The sequence below is a fragment of the Manis pentadactyla genome, chromosome 4 (assembly GCF_030020395.1).
Source record: "Manis pentadactyla isolate mManPen7 chromosome 4, mManPen7.hap1, whole genome shotgun sequence".
Lineage (NCBI taxonomy): Eukaryota > Metazoa > Chordata > Mammalia > Pholidota > Manidae > Manis > Manis pentadactyla.
In genome coordinates, this window is record NC_080022.1 from 168,612,381 (window position 1) to 168,634,446 (window position 22,066).

At 36.8% G+C, this 22,066-nt stretch overlaps 1 protein-coding gene across 3 annotated transcripts in view; it reads right to left on the bottom strand.

Moving 5' to 3' along the window:
• Nucleotides 1–22,066, bottom strand: part of IKZF3 (IKAROS family zinc finger 3) — a 75,229-nt gene that overhangs the window by 35,232 nt on the left and 17,931 nt on the right. For all 3 annotated transcript variants that reach the window (XM_036930446.2, XM_036930448.2, XM_036930449.2), the window contains exon 3: nucleotides 20,720–20,821. In XM_036930446.2, coding sequence (XP_036786341.1) covers nucleotides 20,720–20,821 — 102 coding nt within the window. The remainder of the gene's footprint in view (nucleotides 1–20,719; nucleotides 20,822–22,066) is intronic.

Sequence of the window (22,066 nt, forward strand, 5' to 3'; positions counted from 1 at the left end):
GAGGCTCTGAATTTACACTTTGAACTATGAGCTCTCTGAATCCAACTCAAAGAAAGACAAGACAAAGTTTAGAGTAACAGCCTCAAGTTTGGCAGAGATACTGTGAGAAGGGGCAAAATGAGAGAGAGGCTGTTAGGGAAGACACAAAAGGGTGATGTTGTTTAAGTGGTTTACAAGGATTAGGGGTCATAACCATGAAATCCTCAGCACATGCAAAAGTCAACTGGATAACAAAGAAGCTTAATCATCTTAATGTGGCATTTTAATGATGCCACTGATTTGCTATGCCAATTCAGAGATAATGAGGCCCTAATGCTACAGATGTTCAGCCAGGCTAAAAGAAAGGGGGGTGTGGGCTTTTCTAGCATGCCATTTCCTAACTATCCAATTAAACAAATTGTGAAAGCATCTAAATAGTTTACCAGGTTTTGACAGCTGTTAATAGGATTTAGATGCTTGAAGCACTAAAGAGAAAAATGGGAGATATATGTATTGTAGGTATTTTGTCTACAGAATTTACTATCATCCAATACAGCAGAAACAGATTAAAACAGTTTTCCTTATAAAATTAATGTCTCTATTCCTTTCCCACAACAGCCTCTTTCCCACAACAGCCTCTTTGTATTAGGAACAAAAATCTGAAATTATGGGTCATTTTCATTTTCTAATTTACATTTTTATTTATGAAGTGAGGAGGGAGAAAAAGCCAAGGATATTTTGAGAACTAAAGAATAAGAAGTTCTAATAGTTGCTAACCAGTAAAATTATAAAGCTTCCATGAAAATAAAACTTTTAGTCATTAATTTATAAGATCCATTACGTTTTCATTTTTCTCTTCTTTTAAAATTTAAAATGATAGAATTCTAGTAATTTGTAAAACATCTATTTTAAAATTAGGGAAAAATCTGGAAAAGATGAATCAGACTAATAAGAGATAAAATATTAATACCTCAATAGCAGCAAAATAAAAAATAGTAGTTTGGATAATACTTGGTTTAGTTTAAGTTCTCATTAAAATATATTCTTATCAGACTTTTAATGCTGCCCTTAAAGAATCTAAACTGTAATTAGGAAATCATGTCACTTCAAATTCAAGGACATTAGCATGAAAACATGAACAAAGTTTCCCCTGCAAAGGAACCACCCTCAATTTTACTAATGACATTAATCTTTGTCTTATTATCTGACTATCAAATAGCTCATTCATTGCCATAATAATAAAAATAATTTTTCTTAATAATTTCAGTGCAGTTATTGCTTCCCCAGTAGAACAAGAGGAGATTTATTACTTTTAACAACAGGGATACACTACAGATCAGTTGTAAGTTGGGTTCCAGCAGCTCAGCTGGGCTGAGCTCTTCAGATATCAAGGGGCCAGGTGGATTCCTTGTCTAGAGTTGTGAGGACAGAAGAACATGGTGTGTAAAAGTTCCTTCTAAATGACAAAGCAGTACACAAAGTATTTTTTCATTTCTGTCCATTATAACTATGAACTTTTTCTATTGATTTAACCTATGTATCATATTATTTCATATTTATATTTTTGAGAAATAGCCACTATCCATTGAAATATAATGTGTGAAAGTACGTTTAAAGAGGCTGAGGTGTTAGATGTTGCCTAAACATCCTAGAGAGAGACTAAAGTATGCACTCAGCAGACATTTCACTTATAAATCCAGAAGAAAAAAACCTTCTTTCATTCACAATTCCCTTGCATAGAATAGTCACTCTTTTTAAAACCACAATTCAATAAAATATTTAAAGCATATTAAAATATGATTCTTAGAAAAATTCAAAAATTATTCATTTAAGTACAATTAAATTGGCTAAAAGTAAGAAAAGGAATGAAAATGTAGAAGATGTAAGAAGTTCTTGGTATACACAGTATGTGCTGTGTTATGTGACAGATAACATGTTTATTTCCCATGTAGACTAGGAGTATTGCCAAAGCAGGGGCCAGGTTTTAATAATATTTGCATCCCCAGAACCTTACAGAAGGTTCTCTTTCTATAGGTATTGAATGAATGAATGAATTCTTTGGAAAGCCTGAACCAATTTAACGATAATAAGAAGGCCAGGCAGGGAAGAAATAAGTCAATTTGCTCTGCCACTCTCTAACTTTTCTACAACATTCTGAAGCAAAGCTGAAATATGTAGTTTCTCATGATACATCAGAGAAAGTACCAAGCCCCACAGGATAACCACCAGTCCTCCCGTTGTCTTCTTTGCCTTCGGTGGTCTGGCTGCTGCCCCTCCTGTTCTATCACTTTGAAACAGGATGCCCCTGACAAGTCCTGCTTCTTGAACCTCTTCCCTGAGTTCTATTCACATCTGGTTCTACTCCTACCTCACTTACTCATTTACTTTCTCTGTTTACTCCTCTTTCTCTGTCTCCTAGGTGTGAATGATCTCCAGAGGCCTGTTTCTTGAGCCTTCATTTCATGTATTTGATTCAACTTTCTGCTGCTGATGACTCACTCCCAAATCTGTATTTCCAGCCTCGTCCTCTCTGCTGAGCCCAACAGATAATTCCAATCACTTCTTAAATTTCTTATACTTGTTTCACACTCAACAAGTTGCAATGTAGCTCATTATTTCTCTCCTTTCTACCTCCTTGCCAAATCTGCTCCTCCTATGGTATTCCCTGTTTTCCCATCGATGAGTGGCTGCTTGAGGTCAATGACTATATATTATTCCACTTGCACCCTTAACATTTAGCACTGTGCTTGGCACATAGTTCAGCAACTGCTTCCCAATGAACAGAGGGAAGGAAAGAGGGAACAGTTATTCTGTTCTTTGCTTTAAGTACAAAGTGAGGAGATACTTTGATATTTAAGTACAAAGGTTGGATAAATTTTAAAAAATTGCACAGATTGTAATTTGCCTAAAACTAGCATATCAAGCTACAGTAAGGAAAACAATAAATTGTATTTCTAACTTAAGATATAACAACCAGACCCAAAGGGTATAAAGGATTCTTGGAAAAGAGGGAAATGACTCTAAGGATTAAGATTTACAATTCTTGCTCTTTTTAACATTCAATTAATTAAAACAAAATATGTACTTATTTACATGAATAAAATTTACTTATTTACATTATAAAATTTACCATCTGCTACATATTATTTGGACTTTTCTTCCTCTCTGCTTCCTCTACTCCCCTCTCTCTGGTTTTCAAACAATGGGATTAAAGCACTAAGAAACATGAAAGAAATTCAGCACTGACTTGTCCTAGGTGAATGTACAACATTAAAAACACATAAGGGAATAAGCTAGCTTGTCACTGGAACATGCTTGTCCCTGGGGGTAAAATATAACAACTGTTTAACAGCTGCCCAGTAACACACTTCAAGGCTGCAAGCAAAGATGCATCCTAGCTCCACCAGAAACTGTGAATGGAATATTGCCTGGCAGAATAAAACTAGGATGGACTCTAACCAACAAACTGGAGTACATGCCCCTTTCTATTTCAAAGGAAAATTCTAATAATTATGAATAGAGAGGTTTCTACTAACAGCTTTCAAATAGCACCAGAGTGGGTCCTGATAATTATAAGGAAGGGACAATATGATATTTCATTCTTATTTTGCCCACTGAAAATAGATTTGAATGTCTTTTTTCAAAAAAAGTTCTGATGGAGAAGACAAGTAGTGATTTTACAGCATCTTGCTATGCAGATGGACAGTGATGGTGAAGGGGTATGTGGGGGGGACTTGGTGAAGGGGGGAGCCTAGTAAACATAATGTTATTCATGTAATTGTAGATTAATGATACCAAAAAAAAAAGTTCTGATGAAAGATGATGGCTTTGTAGTAAGACAGAATCTAGGTTCAAGCTGTACCAATTCGCTGTGTTGATCTCGGCAAGTCGCTTGATTTCTGTGAATCTTCTCATTTGTGCAATGATGACAATATTTATACCAAACAGGGTTGTTACAGTAATTAAATTAGGCAAAATAATGAACATAAAGGCCTAGCATAGTAGCTGACACATAAGATCTTTGTGACCTTGAGTTAGGCAAAGATTTCTTAGATGTGATACCAAAAGTGTGATTCCTGTGAAAATATTTTACAACTCAATAAGACAAATAACCCAATTAAAAAGTGTGGAAAAGATTTGAAGTGACATTTCACCAAAGAAGTTACATGAATGAATAATAGGCAAATGAAAAGATGTTCAACATAGTTAGTTATTAGAGAAATGCGAATTGAAATCATAATGAGATACCACTTCATGTCCTCTAGAAGGGCCATCATCAAAAAGACAGATAATAATGTGTATTGGTGAGTATGTGGAGAAAACAACTCTAATATGTTGCTGGTGGGAATGTGAAATAGTGCAGCTGTTTGGAAAAATGTTTGGCAGTATAGTAGGCAGCTTTCTAAAATGGTTCCCAATAATCCCTGATTCCTACTATTCATACCCTTGTGTAATCTTCTTCCCTTGAATGTGAGTTGGACCTACGTGACCTGCTTCTAGTTAATAGAACATGGTAAAATGGGGAATCACTTTTGTTATAAGATTATAAAAGACTGTGACTTCCATCTTTTTTTCTCATTTTCTCTCTCTGATGAAGTCAGCTAAAGAGCCCACATGATAAGGAACTGAAGGCAGTTAGTTTCTGGCCAACTTGTAGTGAGGAAATGAGGCCCTCAGTCCAACAATCTTCAAGGAACTGATCCTGATAATCACATGAATCAGTAAAGAAGTTGATTCTTCCCTAGTCAAGCCTTCAGATGAAACCACAGTCTAGGTCAGTACCTTAACTGCAGCCCTGTGAGAAATTCTGAAACAGAGGACCCGGTAAGCCATGACTGTACTCCTGAGATAATAAATTTATATAATTTTTAGCTACTAAGGTTTGGGATAATTTGTTATAAGCAATTAACAAATAATATAGATAGTCTCTTATAAAGTTAAATTTACTGTAAAACCCAGCAATTCCAATCCTAGGTGTCTACTCAAAAAAAATGAAACATATGTCCACACAAACACTTACACACAAATGTTCACAGCAGGATAATCCATAAGAGCCAAAAAATGGACATGGTATGTTGATCAACTGGTGAATCAATAAACAAAATGTACTTTATCAATGAAGTAGAATACTATTCAGAAATAAAGAGGAACAAATTACTGATATAGTCAATCAAATGGATAAACTTAAAAAAACACATTATGTTAAATGAAAGAAGCCAGAAGCAAAAGACTATATATTATGTTATTCCTTTTATGTGAGATGTCAAGAAATGGTAAATCTTTAGAGATAGAAATCAGATTAGTGGTTGCCTGGGGCTGGGGGTAAGAATGGGGATTGTCTGAAAGCAGGTACAAGATATTTTTTTAGGGTGGTAGAAATTATCTAAAACATGGTGCTCTTGGCACAACTCTGTAAAATTACTAAAAATCATTGAATCAAACCTTTAAATGTATGTAAATTATAACCACACTAAAGCTGTTTTTTAAAAAACAGAACTCTATAAAGGTGAAAACAAACAAACCAACAACTGATAGCTAGCTGCACAGATACTGACTCTCTCAAGAGGGGAGATTTTAGCTTACTTATCCACCAACTACAAGAAGCATTATGACAAGGGTAGCTTTTGAGTTACAGCTAATCCCATATGACAAATCCTCATAGGAGTATCTTTAACTCCTTTTGATCCTGTGCAACTAATGTCATGTCTTTTTCAAAGTAATTAATAAGTGTTGTGTTAAAATACACAAGGTGCATCTGCTCCATGGCCATAGGAATGGAGGCTAAACCAATCAACTGTAAAAACTGGCCTCATAAGACATCTCCCATACTTAATTATCTTATTATTTATTTATTTTTATTTAAGTATAGTTGATATACAGCACACTTAATTGTTTCAGTATCAACTTCAGAGAATACCTAAGTAACTACTGAGTTTTGCTAAATTGTGCTTAAATCCATAAAGATCCAGATTTTCTAACTGTATTACTTTTTGTCATGTTTTGTGCTTTCATGTTTTTATGTGCTTTTGTCTCACTTTCATTCTGTTAATAATGTAGTATGATTTACTAGGCTATGATTATTAATTAATTAAAAAGCACTATCCCTGACTTACAAGTCAGGAGTGGTATAAAACACATGGGGAAGCTCTCTGAGGGTTTATTTGGGGATATAAGAGTTTAGTTCTCCCATAAGAAAAAAACACAAAGAATTATCTCTTTTATGTAATCTCAGAGAGAGAACTAGTACACTTTGAAGCACTAGAACTGGAAAATCAAGATGATAGTGAGGAAGGAACAGTTTATATAAGAATGCCCGAAATAGTTCTGGGCTCTAAGCAATGAGGAAAGGTAATAAAGGTACAACATATGTGTCCAAATTTTGTGGATGAGAACTACGGCGACAAGCCTAGACTGATTTAAGAGAAGCTGATAAAGAGCCTTTCCTATTTTCTCTAAGGCTGCAATGAGCTTCCTTGAGTGTAACAAAGGGTAACAAAGGCATGACTGGGGTTTCTGTCTCTGTAGTCACAGGTGCAGAAAATGCTGGTTCTAACAAATCTTGTCAATGTTTTTAATGCCACCAAACTGACTAATAAATATAGTGAAATACCTACCACAATTCCATTTTTACTTATTCAGTTGACATAATTAGCAAATCTATTAACGGTAAGGTCACAAATTATTTTTAATTATTAAACCATGCATCTCCATATGTTACTGTTTAGACAGCATCACCCACTGCAAAATATAGTTTTCAAGACTGTCATTCCTGCAACCTCAAATCTAGATCCAACTTCAGTCAGTTAAAAAGCAGATTTCAACCAGGCAACTGAATGAGAAAACATCTGGACCTACCAGTCAGAATGAGAAAGGTCACATGTTAAATCCAGATAATCTTGTTTATTGGTGTTTGAAGGTTATACACCAAGGGCTGGATTACCAGAGTCCTCTGTTAGGCTTGACTTTGACATCTTCATTCATCTGCTCTCTCTGTGTGTGTGTGTGTGTGTGTGTGTGTGTGTAATACTATAAAATCCAAAGCTTTAAAACTACTGAGTTGTCAGTAATTTCCAAATGTAATTTTCTTAATTCTAAGCCTGAATATTATGTCATTCTATTACTAGATAACTGAGCATTAGATGTTAAATTAGATGCCACACAACAGAGTTGTCAGGGGCAGATGATGTCTATCCTTTTAAAAACTGTTTTTCATAATTCCATCCAGCATTTTTCTGTAGATGAAGCATCTGCAACTTTCCTCATTAAATTTAAGAAAAAGGGAAGGCCTTTGAATCAGCAAGGGATAAAATTGAAAGACTGTCCTATGATAGGTTCCAAGTCAGTGATAAAGAAAGGAGGACTGTGCATATTTCATGATTTTTTATAACTACTATATATGATTTTATATACATGTAGAACTAAACCAAAAAGTTTATGTTGGAAGCAATTTTACACACCATATGAAGAGTTACAAATGAAACTACTACAAAAACAGCAAAGTCAAAAAGCCTTATGCACTTTTACCCCTTATACACTTTGCATAGGGCTTTTTAATCTTTTTTGGGTTTGGACCTCTATTGGAACTGTATTCTTTGCCCAGAAAAAATGTACGCATGCCCATAAACACAAAATTTTCCATAGTTGTGGAATGTTTTTCAAACCTTGAGATTGCAAGTTGAGAATCTTTGTATTAGGCCTTTAAATATGCCCAGACTTACATTGAAGGCTTCTCTGTGCTACATGTTATTTATTTTATATTACAGTGGTTGGCCTTCAAGTTTTTTGCTCAAGTACCCTCAAAAGAATTTTGAAAAACCATGCTCTCTCCCTTACATACAGTGGACATGAAGTGGATATTAAGCTGACACCTACAATTTTTCATCATAATAAAAAATTTTTAAACATACTTTTTATTTACTGTAAATAATGATAGTTTAAACTGTTATCACATCCTTTCAAATGTACCTAATGGAATTTAATATTAGTGATTTGATTTACTCTATCATAAATTCAAAAATACATGAATAAATTTTTCAGAAATGTCCTCCTTGAATTCCCCATAGAATTTTATCCTATATATAAAAGCATATCTCATGCTTGAGTCTCTTATTGCTCATCCTATGTCTTTACAACAACAATTTTATAAATAAAAGTATTTTTGTTATCATGAATTGTTATGTATTAAAAAATTTTTCTGGGCTGAGTTATCATTAAAATTATTAGAATATAATTGATTAAAACAATATCGGTATATTACAAATTTGATCAATAATTATTAAATATATCAAGTAAAATTTACTGGGAATACACCATCTATCTATCTACCTATTTATTTATTTATTTATTTATGGTAGGGAATTCACCTTTTAATGAGATGCATGGAGGGGAATGTATTTACGAAAGTTAGATTAAAGAAATTATCTAATGACCCTTTGTTATCTTGAAAGTATTTACACCTTAGTGCAAAGAAGTAAGATTTGGGGTGGATGAGAGTTATGCCTTTCTTTATAAAATGAAGAAGTATCATTGTGAAAGGGAGATGGGAAAGAAGAAACTCAACGACAGCAGCCTCATAGGGCAGATCAGTTCTAGGAAAGGGAATAGACTGAAACTGAAGACCTGGATATCCACACTGTGTAATTCTTGGAAAGTCTTTCCATACTCCAGGCTAAAGGACACTACTAAAAAATACCCCATTGCCGAAATGTTCTCACATGCTCTTCTTCTTGCTCTTTACTTAATTACCTAACAATTATAAGAGAGCACTTAGAACAATGCAGACGATGAATGGATAAACAGATGGTTGAATGGAAAGGGAGAAAGAAAATGGATAAATATTGAACATTTACATATACCCCAAAACTCTGGCATAAAAGAAGACAAAAAAAGACTGTCCTTGCCGTTTCATCAACTGTTTGGGAGACAATAAAATACAATAAGACCACAATGTAATATACACAAATGTAGGTATAACAGGATCAGTAATCACCTCCAGTTGTGCACTGCTTCTCCCTTCTCCGACAGGAGCAGCTAAAACTCTTAAAGGATTCGGTAGGAAGTAACTGATTCATGATTATTTGGGACTTTTTAAGTTTCATGTATGGTCAGTTGTGTCTAAGCTTCCCTGTTCGTTGCTTAGTACTTTTTTTGTAACAGTTTCTATTTAAAAATCCCTACATTTCATTAACTTTACAATAATGTGACCCCATATTTTAAAGAGAAAATTTTTGGATCCTACCTACTATGTTGTGGAGAGATCTCATGTACTCTCCTCATCTCCAATACTACTCTCCTTCATACAAATTACAATTTTAAAAAAAGGAAAAGAAAAAAGCCCCCTCTGACAAATTATGAAAAATGATGACTTAATGAGCCAGAACTAGATTTCATTCAGCGCTGAGTCCAGTGGTGCACTGGTAAGTGCTTAAAAACCAACCCAGAGTGGGGAAAGGGTTTATCTGTAGCATTTGCTGATGTCAGTGGTATAAATAGCATTGCCCATTTCAAGCTACCAACATGAAGTCAGCCAGTTCACAAAATTCTTCAAAATTTAACAAGCAATTACGAACTGACTCTGGCAGATCACTGGGACTCCTCACTTACCCCTCAGCAGGGTGCCTTCATGTGGGTGCCAAACTGCACCAGGATACACAGAGGCCTGGGTTGCCACGCCTGGTGCTGAACTTACTTTAAGCAGCTGAACTCACTTGGCAAGAGCAGATGCCATGAGAGTTAGCGGGCACATAAGGGTGTTTCACACATATTGCTACCCAACCAACTGGTCCAGAGCCTGCATTTTATTTCACACTCATCTTGCTTCCACTCCAAGGAGGCACCAGCACTATTGCTCCACAGTTAACAAAAAGCAACAGGAAGGGGTCAGTCTCAGAGGCCCCACTCAGGGCAGTGTGCAGACCTGTTTTTCTGTCAGCCATTACAACTGTCCATTCCTCTTTTGCAGATGCCAAATACCATCCTATAAGCGCCTCTCAGTTCACTGTGCCACCCAGCTTGATTTAAAAAAAAATCCAGAGATGTTTTTTGTTAAAAAGATTCAAGGTGAGGCGTCTGTGTTTTATCACCAACAGAACTTACCCATTTGACACAGTAGAAACTGTAAAGCCTCTCTGCCCATCGTGAGCATTTACAGAAATCCCCTGTGAGTGAACTTCTGCAGCAAAGCACTGCTGATTTTGTAAGATAACCCCTGCATCCCATGAGCGACAGGTCTTGATCTGGGCTTGAGAGATGTAATATTTTGATAAAAAACGGCACTTCCTTTTGAAGCATATATTTGCGTGTGCTGAGCAGTACAGCTGGAACCTCAGTGAGCGCCTAGGCGAGGCTGACTCGGTCTCTCCCAGCTCGCTCCAGCCATAGGCCCCTCCTTCACACAACTAAATGTAGCAGTAATTAGCATCCATAAACCACAAATGTGGCTTGTTTTTTTTCCCCCCTTTCAGAAGCATCAAAGTAGTTTGTATTTCTCATGAGTGCAAAAATGTTGTACACCTCAAAAGAGATTGAGACTGACAGGGAAAGCTGCTGAAGCTGGGAGCTGTATCTCCTAAGGAAGGAAGAATTATTTTTTCAGCCAACTGAAGTTGTTATCTTTGATCTAAGCATTATACAAGGTATCACAATGGAGAAAATTCAAGACCTTTTAAAAAATTATCCAAGTCAACTTTTCTTGTGGAATCAGGCATGATCCTAACTCTTATACAACAGAAATAATTAAATATATACACAAATTGATCACCACTGTACAATTAATTAAAAAGAAGCCTATTTCACAATGAGTATCAGGCATATTCGATACTTAGTTGTAAAGATTTGGTAAATGAAAGGCATAGTGCATTGAAGTGTTTCCCCAAAATTTATGTCTGCCAGGCACCTCAGAATGTGATTTTTGTAAACGTACTTGGTTTAGATGAGGTCACACTGGATTAGGGTGGGCCCTTAATCCAATGACTGGTGTTCTTATAAGAATAGGACAAGACATACAACAGAAATAAGCAGAGGGAAGAAGGCCAAGGACTACAGAGGCAGAGACTGGAGTTATGCTGCCACAGTGCAAGGAACACTAAGTCTTGCTGGGAAACATCAGACACTAAATGCAAGCAAAGGAGCATTCTTTCCTAGAGCCTTTAAAGAGAGCATGGCCATGCTGACACCTTGATTTGAGACTTGTAGCCTCCAGAACTGTGAGAGAATAAATTTCTATTGTTTTAAACCAACAGATTGTGGTAATTTGTTACAGAAGCCCTAGGAAACTAACGCAAATGGTAAATGTGCAACCTCCGCAGGGCAAAACAGCTGATGTTGATGGATATTGAGGTATAGTGTGTACTTCTTGCCCCATAGCAGCTTCAGAACAAACTGCTAGTGTAAGTAGGAAGAAGTGGTGGTTGTTAGGGGGCTGCTAAGAAAGGAGGCCAGTAGAGTGCTAAATGCAGGGAGTTGGTAGCCAAATTTATACTCTTAGTTATTTGAAGAAGAGTAATGCCATCAGCATATGCATGTGGAATCACAACCTCAAAACATAGATGCTCATGACAGAATCTCTCCTTCCATATTCTAAGTGGGAAATGGCAAAGATGGGGGTCCAGTTTCAGAGGAAGGGCTGAAACAAGAGCTGTGAGTTTCTACCTCAGTCATTCTGCCCTTCCTGCATTTCTCTTTTATAGGGCCTTGTTGGGGTGACATTCCACCATCTTGTGTCATCTCTACCTAGTCATATCCCTGGATACACTACTGCTGAACATTTCTTACCTTTAGCCCTGATATCCAGAGGCTTTAATTTTACTCTGTTCCTCTGTGAGCACTGGCGAAATATATGCAATAGGAATATGACATTACAGTATCTAACTCACATTTAGATCCAACAGAAAGGTCCCAATATCCTCTGTATTCAGTGACTTGCCTACAATACCCCAGCACTCATTCAATGCTAAATAAAAATAAAGACTTGGGGATCCCAGCAGTTTTTCCTACTGCTCAAGATCAATCTGCCCACAGTTGCAGTTGGTTCCACTAAGAAGAGAAATAATAATTGTTCCTAGAAGTCAATGACCAGGCTTGAAAAAGACTCCGAACCTCTTCATTTCTTCTGCTTTTCAATCTAGTTGGATTATATCACTTCATAGGTAGGGTATGTTTAGAAAGATGTAAATGAAGACTACTTGGGCTCTTTTGTCAAAAAGTTTAAAATGTAATAGGGTGAAAGTTTGTCATGCACAAACACTTCCAGATAGAGTATAATTAGATGCTTAAAGAGGTAAATACATTCCAAAAACTTAGCTCTAAGACTATACTTGGGGGAGTTGGGATAGTCTAAGAAGGCCTCATGGGAGAAATAAACTTGAAATGATGTAAATATCTCCAGTGCAAATGTCGATTAAATTTAAATTTTCAGGAAGAAAGGAGAAGCCAACTAAGTAGTAACAAAACATTTAATTCACTTATGCTTTTATTTGTGACCAATTAATTTACATAAATTATAGTGGTACAGAGCTATACCCACCTATGTATGTGTGTGATTAACAGAGCTATTAATGATATAAATTTTTCTAATTTAAAAAATAATAGTGTTACATTTTCCACTGTTGCCTTTTTGAAATGTTTATATGAACATTGTTCCTTTCAAGGACCAAAAGCTTTCTTAACTTATCACACAATAAATGTATACAATAGGGCAGGAGTCAGTGAACTATGGCCTGTAGGCCAAATCTGATCCACTGCCTGTTTTTGTAAATAAAGTTATTGGCACACAGCCATGAGCATTCATTTATGTATCTTCTATGGCTGCTTTACAACACAACAGCAGAGTCAAAAAGTTGCAACAGAGATTGTATGGCCCACAAAGCCAAACGTATTTACTATCTGGCTCTTTACAGAAAAAAATTGGCCATTTCCTGCACTAGGTTCTTAGGAACATACTGTAAAAAAATGATCAAAATATTTGGGGGAGGGAAACAAGTGAATTTATGTTAAATGATAGCTTTTTTTTCCCCCAAATATTTTATTTTGTTTCTCAAACAACAGTTCTAGTTGGGTAAAGACTTTTTCCCCCTAAAAATTTAGTCTGTCTTTCTACAAGAGAAAAATAAAGTGAGTGTTTCTAATTTTCTGAGAGCTGGAAACTTTAAAAGATAACACATAACATTTTTGGCCATACAAATTAAACATGACTGCGATTATTCTGAACGTAAAAGATTCCAAGACACGTTTTAGTTTCTAAAACTTCTTAGAGGACATTTAAAAAATGCTTCCATTAAACTTAAATAGAATAGGATCCTCTGAGGCATGCTTTAAAGTTATTCTTAATTATTATTATATTATGGCTTAATTTCCCTAACAACCTTTGAAAGTACAATCTTAACTCTAGTCTTAATGTTTCCCTATGCTACTTACAGCAGGGAAACTTATTATGCAATAGGGTATATCTTCTATCAGGCAATGTTATTTTTCAATTGTATTATTTTATAATTTAGCATGTATAACTTGTACATATCATATTCTTTTAAAAAGCAAGATCCTGATAACAACGTTTTCCAAAAGCCTGACCAGATTAAGTGCCAACATTAGCAATACAGTAATCAGTCTGGGGCTTAAATCATGAATTAATGGATTAATCTTTCAACAGTAAAGTTGGCCTATTCATTCTTTCTAAGTCAGGCAGAAGAAAGAACCCTTTCTTCTCTGTTTCCCAAATTATTTAGAATGATTGATGATACATTCTAGTTTCTACTAAGAACTTATGACACTCCTAGACTCTTTACAACTGAAGAAAATACACAGATATACCATTAATCCACTGACATGCAGTTGGAGGTAAGGTGATAAAAGTGGCATAGGCAGCTATAGCGGTCTAAGATGACCCAAACTGAGCAGATCACAGAGACCAAATCTCTCTCTTCTCCTTGGAAGCACTTCTGGAGCAGGGTCAAAAATGCAGAGGTTTGGAATCTATTGTCTGGATTCCTAGAAAACTACTACACAATAAGGGTTTTCACAATATTTGTTTTAAATTCCCTTTATTGAATGGAATTATTTGGTTTCTTATTTACGTTTGAGATTTTAATCTTTTTTTTTTCTGAATACCTGAAAACATAAAACTCATAAGCTACTTCTTGGAATCTAGAGCAAATTCTAACATCAAGTATAAATTCCCAGACTAAAAATTGTATAGGGATCCTCATTTCCAACATAAACTGATGGCATTACATACCACAATTCAGAATCCCTAATCAGAAAAATGCAAGCCAAAGGCCCAGGTATCATTTGCCTCATTCTGAGTGTGACTCCATGGATGTCACCTTCAAGAAGTTGCATCAAGCTGGTAGAACACCATATGCCTTTCCTCAGCACAAATGACCACATCCTGTGCCAGGCAGTATTTTTCAGACTCTGTGGTTAAGAACTGGTACAAATTAATGTATAGCTAGGCAGAGCTGGAATGTTAGTTGAAGCTGTGATTTGAATCTCAGAAGTTTTAGACATAGAATTCTATTTCTTGGTTCCTAAGAATCTAAGGCAAAAGGAAAAGATCCCAAGAAACAATTCTATTTTTTCTTTTCTTCCTTTAAGAAACACATATAAATGTATAAATAATTTACCCAAGGCATTCATTTAATTACTTACTCAACCAATATTTATTGCACACCTACTATGGGCTAAGTACCATTCTAGGTGTTGCAAATACTTAGCAATGAAAATAACAGTCCAAGATCCTGATTCATGAAAGATGGAGAGAGAGACACAATAAACAAACAAAACTATCCATTGTAAGTGCCATGCAGATAATTAAAATAGGGTACTGTGTTAAAATAGTGACTGGATTGTTAGGGAAATTCTCTCCAAAGAAATGACATCTAAGATGAAATCTGAGTGACAGTCACAAAACAATATTGGTCAGATTTATAAACATAGAAATTAGCATAAAATGTGTGTAATGTTAATATAAATATAGTGCTCAAAATTCACAAAAAAGCCTAGTAGTATTCCATAATGCTGATACAGACTACCTTTAGGTAGTAGGATAGAGGTTTTTTTCTCCTTTGTACTTCTAAGAACTTTCCAAACTGTGGTAAAATACAAAAATATATTTAATACTTGTCCCCAGTTCCTGACAGAGCTCCTAAAACCCCTGAAATTTCCTGAGTTATAGGAGTGTCTTTTGTTATTTATAACATGCTCCTGTCAGTCACACCTGAGTTTATGCTAATGAGGTGACTTAGGGTGGTGCCGTTAGACAGCCTCCAGGAGGACTGGAATTTTCAGACCCATCCACCAACCTCCAGGAAGGGGAGAGGGAACTGGTGATTGAATGCTATAAAAACTCTTGAACAACGAGATTCAGAGAGCTTCTGGGTTGGTGAACACATCAAGGTACTGGGCAGGTTGTGTGCCAAGGGAGGGCATGGAAGCTCCACGGCCTCCCATCCCACACAGTGCCCTATGCATCTCTTCCATTTGGCTATTCCTAAGTTGTATACTTTATAAGAAACTGGTAATAGTAAGTAAAGTGCTTTCCTAAATTCTGTGAGTCATTCTAGCAAATTATCAAACCTGAGAGGGGGGTTGTGGGAGATCCCAAATTTGTAGCCAAGCTGTGGGTAACCTGGGAACCTGGAATATTCAACTGGTGTTTGAAGTGAGGGGAGTCTTGTGGGACTAAGCCCTTAACTGGAAGGTTCTGCACTAGCTCCCACATTAGTATGAGAAATGAATTGAGTTGGTGGACACCCGATTGGTGTCTGGAGAATTGGCTGCTGGTGTTGGAAAATACCCAGAAACCGGAATTGGTGTCAGGAGTGGGATTTGCTAGCATAGTCCTGGCTCATGTAAACACATAGTTTGGGAAGAGAAAGGAATAAAGAACAGGGGATGAGGAACCTCTGATCCCTGGCTATGTGGTCATCCACATTATAGAGGAGCAGCTGTGCTGTGATTAGTTACTAAAAGTAAAATTACCAAGAGTACTCAGAGATGGATCCAACTCCTGGGGAGCTGGTTCACTGGAGGCATAAGAAAACACAAACTAAGAAGAAAAAAGTGAAACGTATAATCCCTTGGTTATTGTTATCTAAAATAACTAAAATGAAATAAAAAGAGTGTTGAATCAAAGAGCTTGATGCTGGACCGAGGTCAGATTTTGTCTGGTTTGAGCTTCAGATATTAGCCTCAAAGCCACCTCCAAGGGGTAAAATTATTCAGGAACAATGAAGAGTACCTCTGAGACCTCTGGTCACCAAGAAGTAGTTTACATAGTGGGAGGACAAAACTAAGAAACTACCAAAACCAGGGCACATATCATGAAGGGGTTTTCTCATTTGTGACTCAATGTCATCAGTTTCCTGAAGAACCTCTACTAAAATGGACTGTGAGAATGATTAATTTAGAGGCAGTGTCTTTGGTTTTGAATGCTACAGAGTGGAAGAGCATGTTTGGGTTGATACACGACCTACAGCTTGCTATAGAATGATCATAGATAGTTCTACCTGATCCAGACACAGTAAAATTTTTCCAAGGGTACAGCCAGGCTGGTGTACTGGGTAAAAGCCACTGTAGGGTCTGTTTACCTGAGGAGGAGGACTATCCATATATAAACTCTATAAACTCAACCCCAGATGAAATAGCTGATAATCTTTGTACATAAGCTATATGGAACTGACTTTATGATAACTTGAGATATTCATCCACTGAATATGCCTGATGCTCAAGTCATGGTAAATGGTGTGGTTCTAAGCATGTATATGTTGGATACAGTATGATGAAGTTGGTGCAGACATAAGAGGAGATGGAAATGAAGCTTGGAAGAAAGAAGTTTATGAAACTCACAAGACCCATGGTTTTTAGTTGACTGGTACTTGGCCCTAATAATTTCGGCAGGGGAAATATTACTTTGGTTTATGAAAGTTAGATGAGGAGGTGGTTGGGAAGTACAGACTTTGGATTGGATTATTTGTATATGAAAAACATGCTCCTGGCCAAGTCCTTTGCTATCTCTAAGAATTGGCTATCCCAGGAAAGAGCAGTCTTTCTCCAGATCTGTAAGGCCCCCAAACGTCAAAGCATCAAAAGTACAGAAAAACACAGAAAATAAGAAAACATCCCCCTGTGATGAATGGATGCCAAAGAGACAAGTACAGAATCTAAGAAAATACAGTTAGAACATGGGGTCTCTTTTGCATGGTCACCCCATGTAACTTACTGATACAAAATCAAGCAATATTCTAAGGAGTCTTATTGGATTTGCTGTCTCAGCTTCCCTCCTTGGGTCTTAAAGATGTTAGTTAAGACCATTAGGTTAATTTATAAGAAAATGAGGAGAGGCAGAGGGAGGGTCAAGGGACTTGTCTGAGCAAGGTAGAAAATTGTAAATAGTTATTAAGAAATAAGATGAAGGAAGGAAACATTATAAGGCCAAAACAGAAGAAAAAGAAAGAGGAGAGTCAAGGTACTCATCTCATCAATGTGAAACTCTTTAGATAGTTATTTAGAAATGGGATAAATAAAACACATTGATGGGGTTGAAACAAAAGTCTTGATACAGCACTTCAGAAGGTTGGATGGACCAAAGGGATACCCTCCTGGCTCCCCTACATCAAAGGGCCCCAAACAAGCCCAGTCTATTCTCTGCAGTGTAGAGGAATTTAAAAAGCCAGAAAGCAAAGATTACATTGAGAAATCTGATCTGAAATCGTCTAGGGCAATAGGCAGACTAATCTTTGTTGTGACAAAAGTATCAGGGTCCCTTGAGTCACTCTCTCACTAGGGACCCAAAGCCTTTTGCACATAAAGGGGCAACCTGGTCAGAGGGTGATGAAAAGTTTCTGGGACTCCCTGATGTCAGAACTTCATGCACTGTGGTAGAAAAACTCATTAGTGAAGCCCTTAATGGGGGCTTCAATTAGATTGAGAGTATATAAAAATGTAAGGGTTGATAGGATTAAGGTGGAGGTCTGGATGAAAATTGGAATGTTTAAACAAGCATTATGTGAAGAAGTGTCTCTTTTACATGAATATTTTATGGGAGTGGATATTATGTATGACTGGGGAACATCGCCCATACCTAGTATTGTAAAATCAAAACCTGTTGATAAAATCCTGATGGAGGTCACAGTTAGGAATGTAAAGGTTGATGGATTAAAGTGAAAGTTCGGAGGAAAGCTGGTATGTTTGAAGTGGTTGCATCTCTTTTATCTGAATGTATTATGGGAATGTCTCTGACTGGGAAACTGTTTCTATACAACATAAAGCACCTAAATCTGTCCTTCAAGCAGTATTAACTGGACATGCTAAATGAGAATGGACAAGATTGTCCAAGCCCACACAGTGTAGAAGAGAAGCTGAAGAGCTGGTACAGACAAATTCTACGTACAGTACAGACTGGGGCTTATGGCAAAAGCCTCCACGTGTTTCCCAGCAATGATGACTATAACTAGGGAATAGAGAAATTCCACTTGAGGGGCAATTAATAGCCCACTATCAGACATTAACTGAAACTGCCCCTATGATTACAGGACAAAAAAACAATATTAACATCTGAAATACTCATGCTGTCTTAGGTGATGTCAGAGAAATGCTCTAATGCTTCTGGGAGGGCAATATCCAGAAGAGTTCCATAATGAAATGGAAATGGCTTATACAGGATTATGCTACTTGAGGAATGCAAGCAAGAGATACTCACAAGTAGGGAGCCTCTTTTCCACTAGGACTGACTTTGGAACTGTGTGAGGTGCTGCGGGCAGTGCCCGATAAACAGTGCCCTATACTTTTTAAGTGCCCTATAAACAGCTCCTGACTGACCAACAGTTACTTGGTTTATGATGGCAGTTCCAAGGTAAATGAGCAATATCCTGTTTGAAAGACCATCACTCTAATTGAAGAAGGTACAGTTAAATCAGTTCTGTGGGATGAATTACATGCCTGTTTCCTAGACATGTGGAAGAATTAAGCAATGATAAAAGTCTCTATGTTTCAGTTTTTACCTGACTCATGGGTGATAGCCAATGGCCTGGCCATGTGGATAGGCTAGAGGAAACCTGATCTTAAAGGGATGCCCATACGGAGGATCACAGTCCTATGGACATCACTATGGGAATTTGAAGGGTGCATTAAAACAGGACATGTTGATGCCCATTACGGGAACTGCCTTCCAGATTTGGAAGGTGACTGGAACTAACAAGTGGATATTGTTGTGTACTTGCCTGAGGTAGCCACTTGAGTCCATGAAATGAGTGGACATTTGGGGACCGCAGCAATGCAGAGGACTGAATCTGGGGTTTTCCTTTTGAAAAGGCTCAAACTGCCAGCAGAAACTGTTCTGTCTGCCAACAAGAAAGACAGAAGCTGCAGATGGTCATGGGGAAGATTCCTCAGGGAGAAGGGCCCACGCAAAGCTGGCAAGTGGATTACTGAACCAATGCCAATATGGAACAGACAGAATAGATGTTGACTCTGGACTGGACTTTGCATCATATAGTGGTAGATGCAAATGGTCAGAGTACTATAAAAGAACTGGAACAGAAGATACCAATTTGGGCCACCAAAATCACATATTTTCAGAACAAGAAACACACTTTACAGCACATAATGTCAAATAATTCTCCTCAGAATAATAGTTTCATAGAGATTGGGAACAGGCAGCTAAACACTGGTTACATAAAACAAGGGGAGAAGCAGGCATGAAGGGCTGGTTTACAAGTTTTCAAGAGCATGTGCTCACACTCAACATGAGGGAGCTAAGGGAGTTTCCCAACTAGACAGATTCCTCTGTTTTTCTGGTGCATCTGGGAAAGAGGTTGCAGGGAGTATGCTAGTATGACTATGCAATTTTTCCATGGGGGAAAATGCTGGTCTGATTATGCAATTCTTCCCAAGGGGAGAGGACACTGATATGATGACTATACTATTTTTTCCTTCCCCACATCACCTCAACTTCCCCTTTCCTACCTGATGCAGTACTGAGGACCTACGAAGTCTGCTACTATTAAGTGCTGGAAATAGATGATTCCTAAGCAAAAAAACTTTTAACCTTTATATTAGAATTCCTAAAGGCCTGATAGGACAGGTTGTGCCTTCACTCCATTTGGCAAAACTGGGGTTAACAGTGAATGCTGCTGTATTGCCTAGCAGTAGAAACAGCCCACTAGTTCTGTACCTAAGCGACTCTACCCTATGTGAACAGGAGCGGACTGAGGGGGATGCACCTGCTGTACTTGTACTGCTGCCTGCAATCTAGACCAGCACAGTGGCTAAACTTACGGTCCTTCAAAGGCGGAAAAGTTCAGGTAGAAATGGAGAGAAGAAGGAATAGGAGCTGAGGGCAAATGAACAAATTAATGGTTATATAATGAAGGAAATCCAGTATTATGTTAAAATCTCAATAGTCTCAGAACAAGAGGATAATGGAGACTTGCAGAACTTGTTGGTGCTGAAAACACTGCAAACTTTCTAAACTCAACGTGTATTATTTTTATATTGGAAAAGAATAAACATTATTTTAAAAATGAAGTTAGTATAACTTGAACACTGAATAAATACCTTAAATTCTCAAAGTTTGCTGATATCTTGTAGCACATTATTACATGTAAATATTTGTGAAATGAACAAACTGAATTATTCCCAACTCAACCCACAAATTCAAGTCTTCCTTAGAGAGTTCCTGATTTCTTCTTCATGTGAAGCCTTAACCATATCTATAACCATTAGATTTTAATACACTATGGCTTACCTCCTGTATCTTCATCTTCATTAGCTGGGCCTTCTGCACTGTCCACGTTTTCTATTTCATGAGGTTTGGTTAAACTGTAGTCATTCAAAGTCACTGGACCTTCTAGAAGATAAAAAGAATTTTAACTATACAGTAAACTTTAAAGGATTTTTATAAACATGTATTAAGTAGACTTCCTTTTCAGCATAATTTCTTAGTGATAGATAGTATAGTATCCTTTTCATATATACCCCAAGGGGAATATACATGAAAACTCTTGAGGTTTAGAAACATGCCCAGTGTTAATGAACCTTTCTATGAGACATGATCTTCTTGAATATTTTTTTCACCTGAGCTAAAGTGCACTCAAGTTCCTTCTGGGCATAAATTCTCTCCTCCTTTGGTGTATCTCACAATATTCAGTCAGATGCTATTGTATTTTATTACCAAGAAGTATTGATGCAGTGATGAGAAAATACTGGGATAATCCAATTTGGGAAAGGTGCTTTCCTGAGAGGAAGTAAGATTCTGTATATCAGTTTTTATCTTCATTGTCTGCTCACATTATAAATGTGATTCTGTGGAAAATATACTGGCCCCAAGTTCCTTTATTTCTTTGAACATTTACTAAGTGTTGTCAAGGCTACAGATATAAATCATAATTCCTGTCATCAGGGAGCTTATACTTTGCAGATGTAGGTAAGACAAGCTCACAACTCTAATTAAAGACTTGGACAAGAGATAATACAAGTCTATAATATATATAGACCTGGACAAGAGATTAAGGAAAATAAAAAATGTTATGGGAGTTCCTAAGTGAAAGTGAGCAGACATAATAAAAGCATGCTTAAATAAACAGCAAACTTGTTAAAAATCAAGTTTAATGGAAATATACTTTAGTACAATATTAATAATATTAGAAGAAAAAAGGAACAATGTAACTAATTATTTCACATATAAGCATAGTAGCTTAACAAAAAGATGGTAACAAAAGAGATGAACTCAAAAGTTACCCATTTTTTATCAAACTCCTTCCCAATATTCAATGAAATATTTCCTGGGTACCTACTACATGCAACAAATAATCAAAGACCCTGGATAATGTGGTATTTAAGCTGGGATGAAGTCGGAGAGGTGACTAGAAACTCTGCAGTAGCATTCCTTTCAGCTGCAGCCATGATCAAACACAGAGCAGGACCTTCTACTGAAATGCAGGAGTAAAATGGAAACATACTTAATAAAATCCACGACTGAGAGGTGCTGAAAATATGGCCATCATGGACTCATGTTTTGATTTATAAATAGGTCAAGTTTCTAACTTCTGCGTATTATAACATATACTCTATGAACTCTAGACCTATTCTAAAA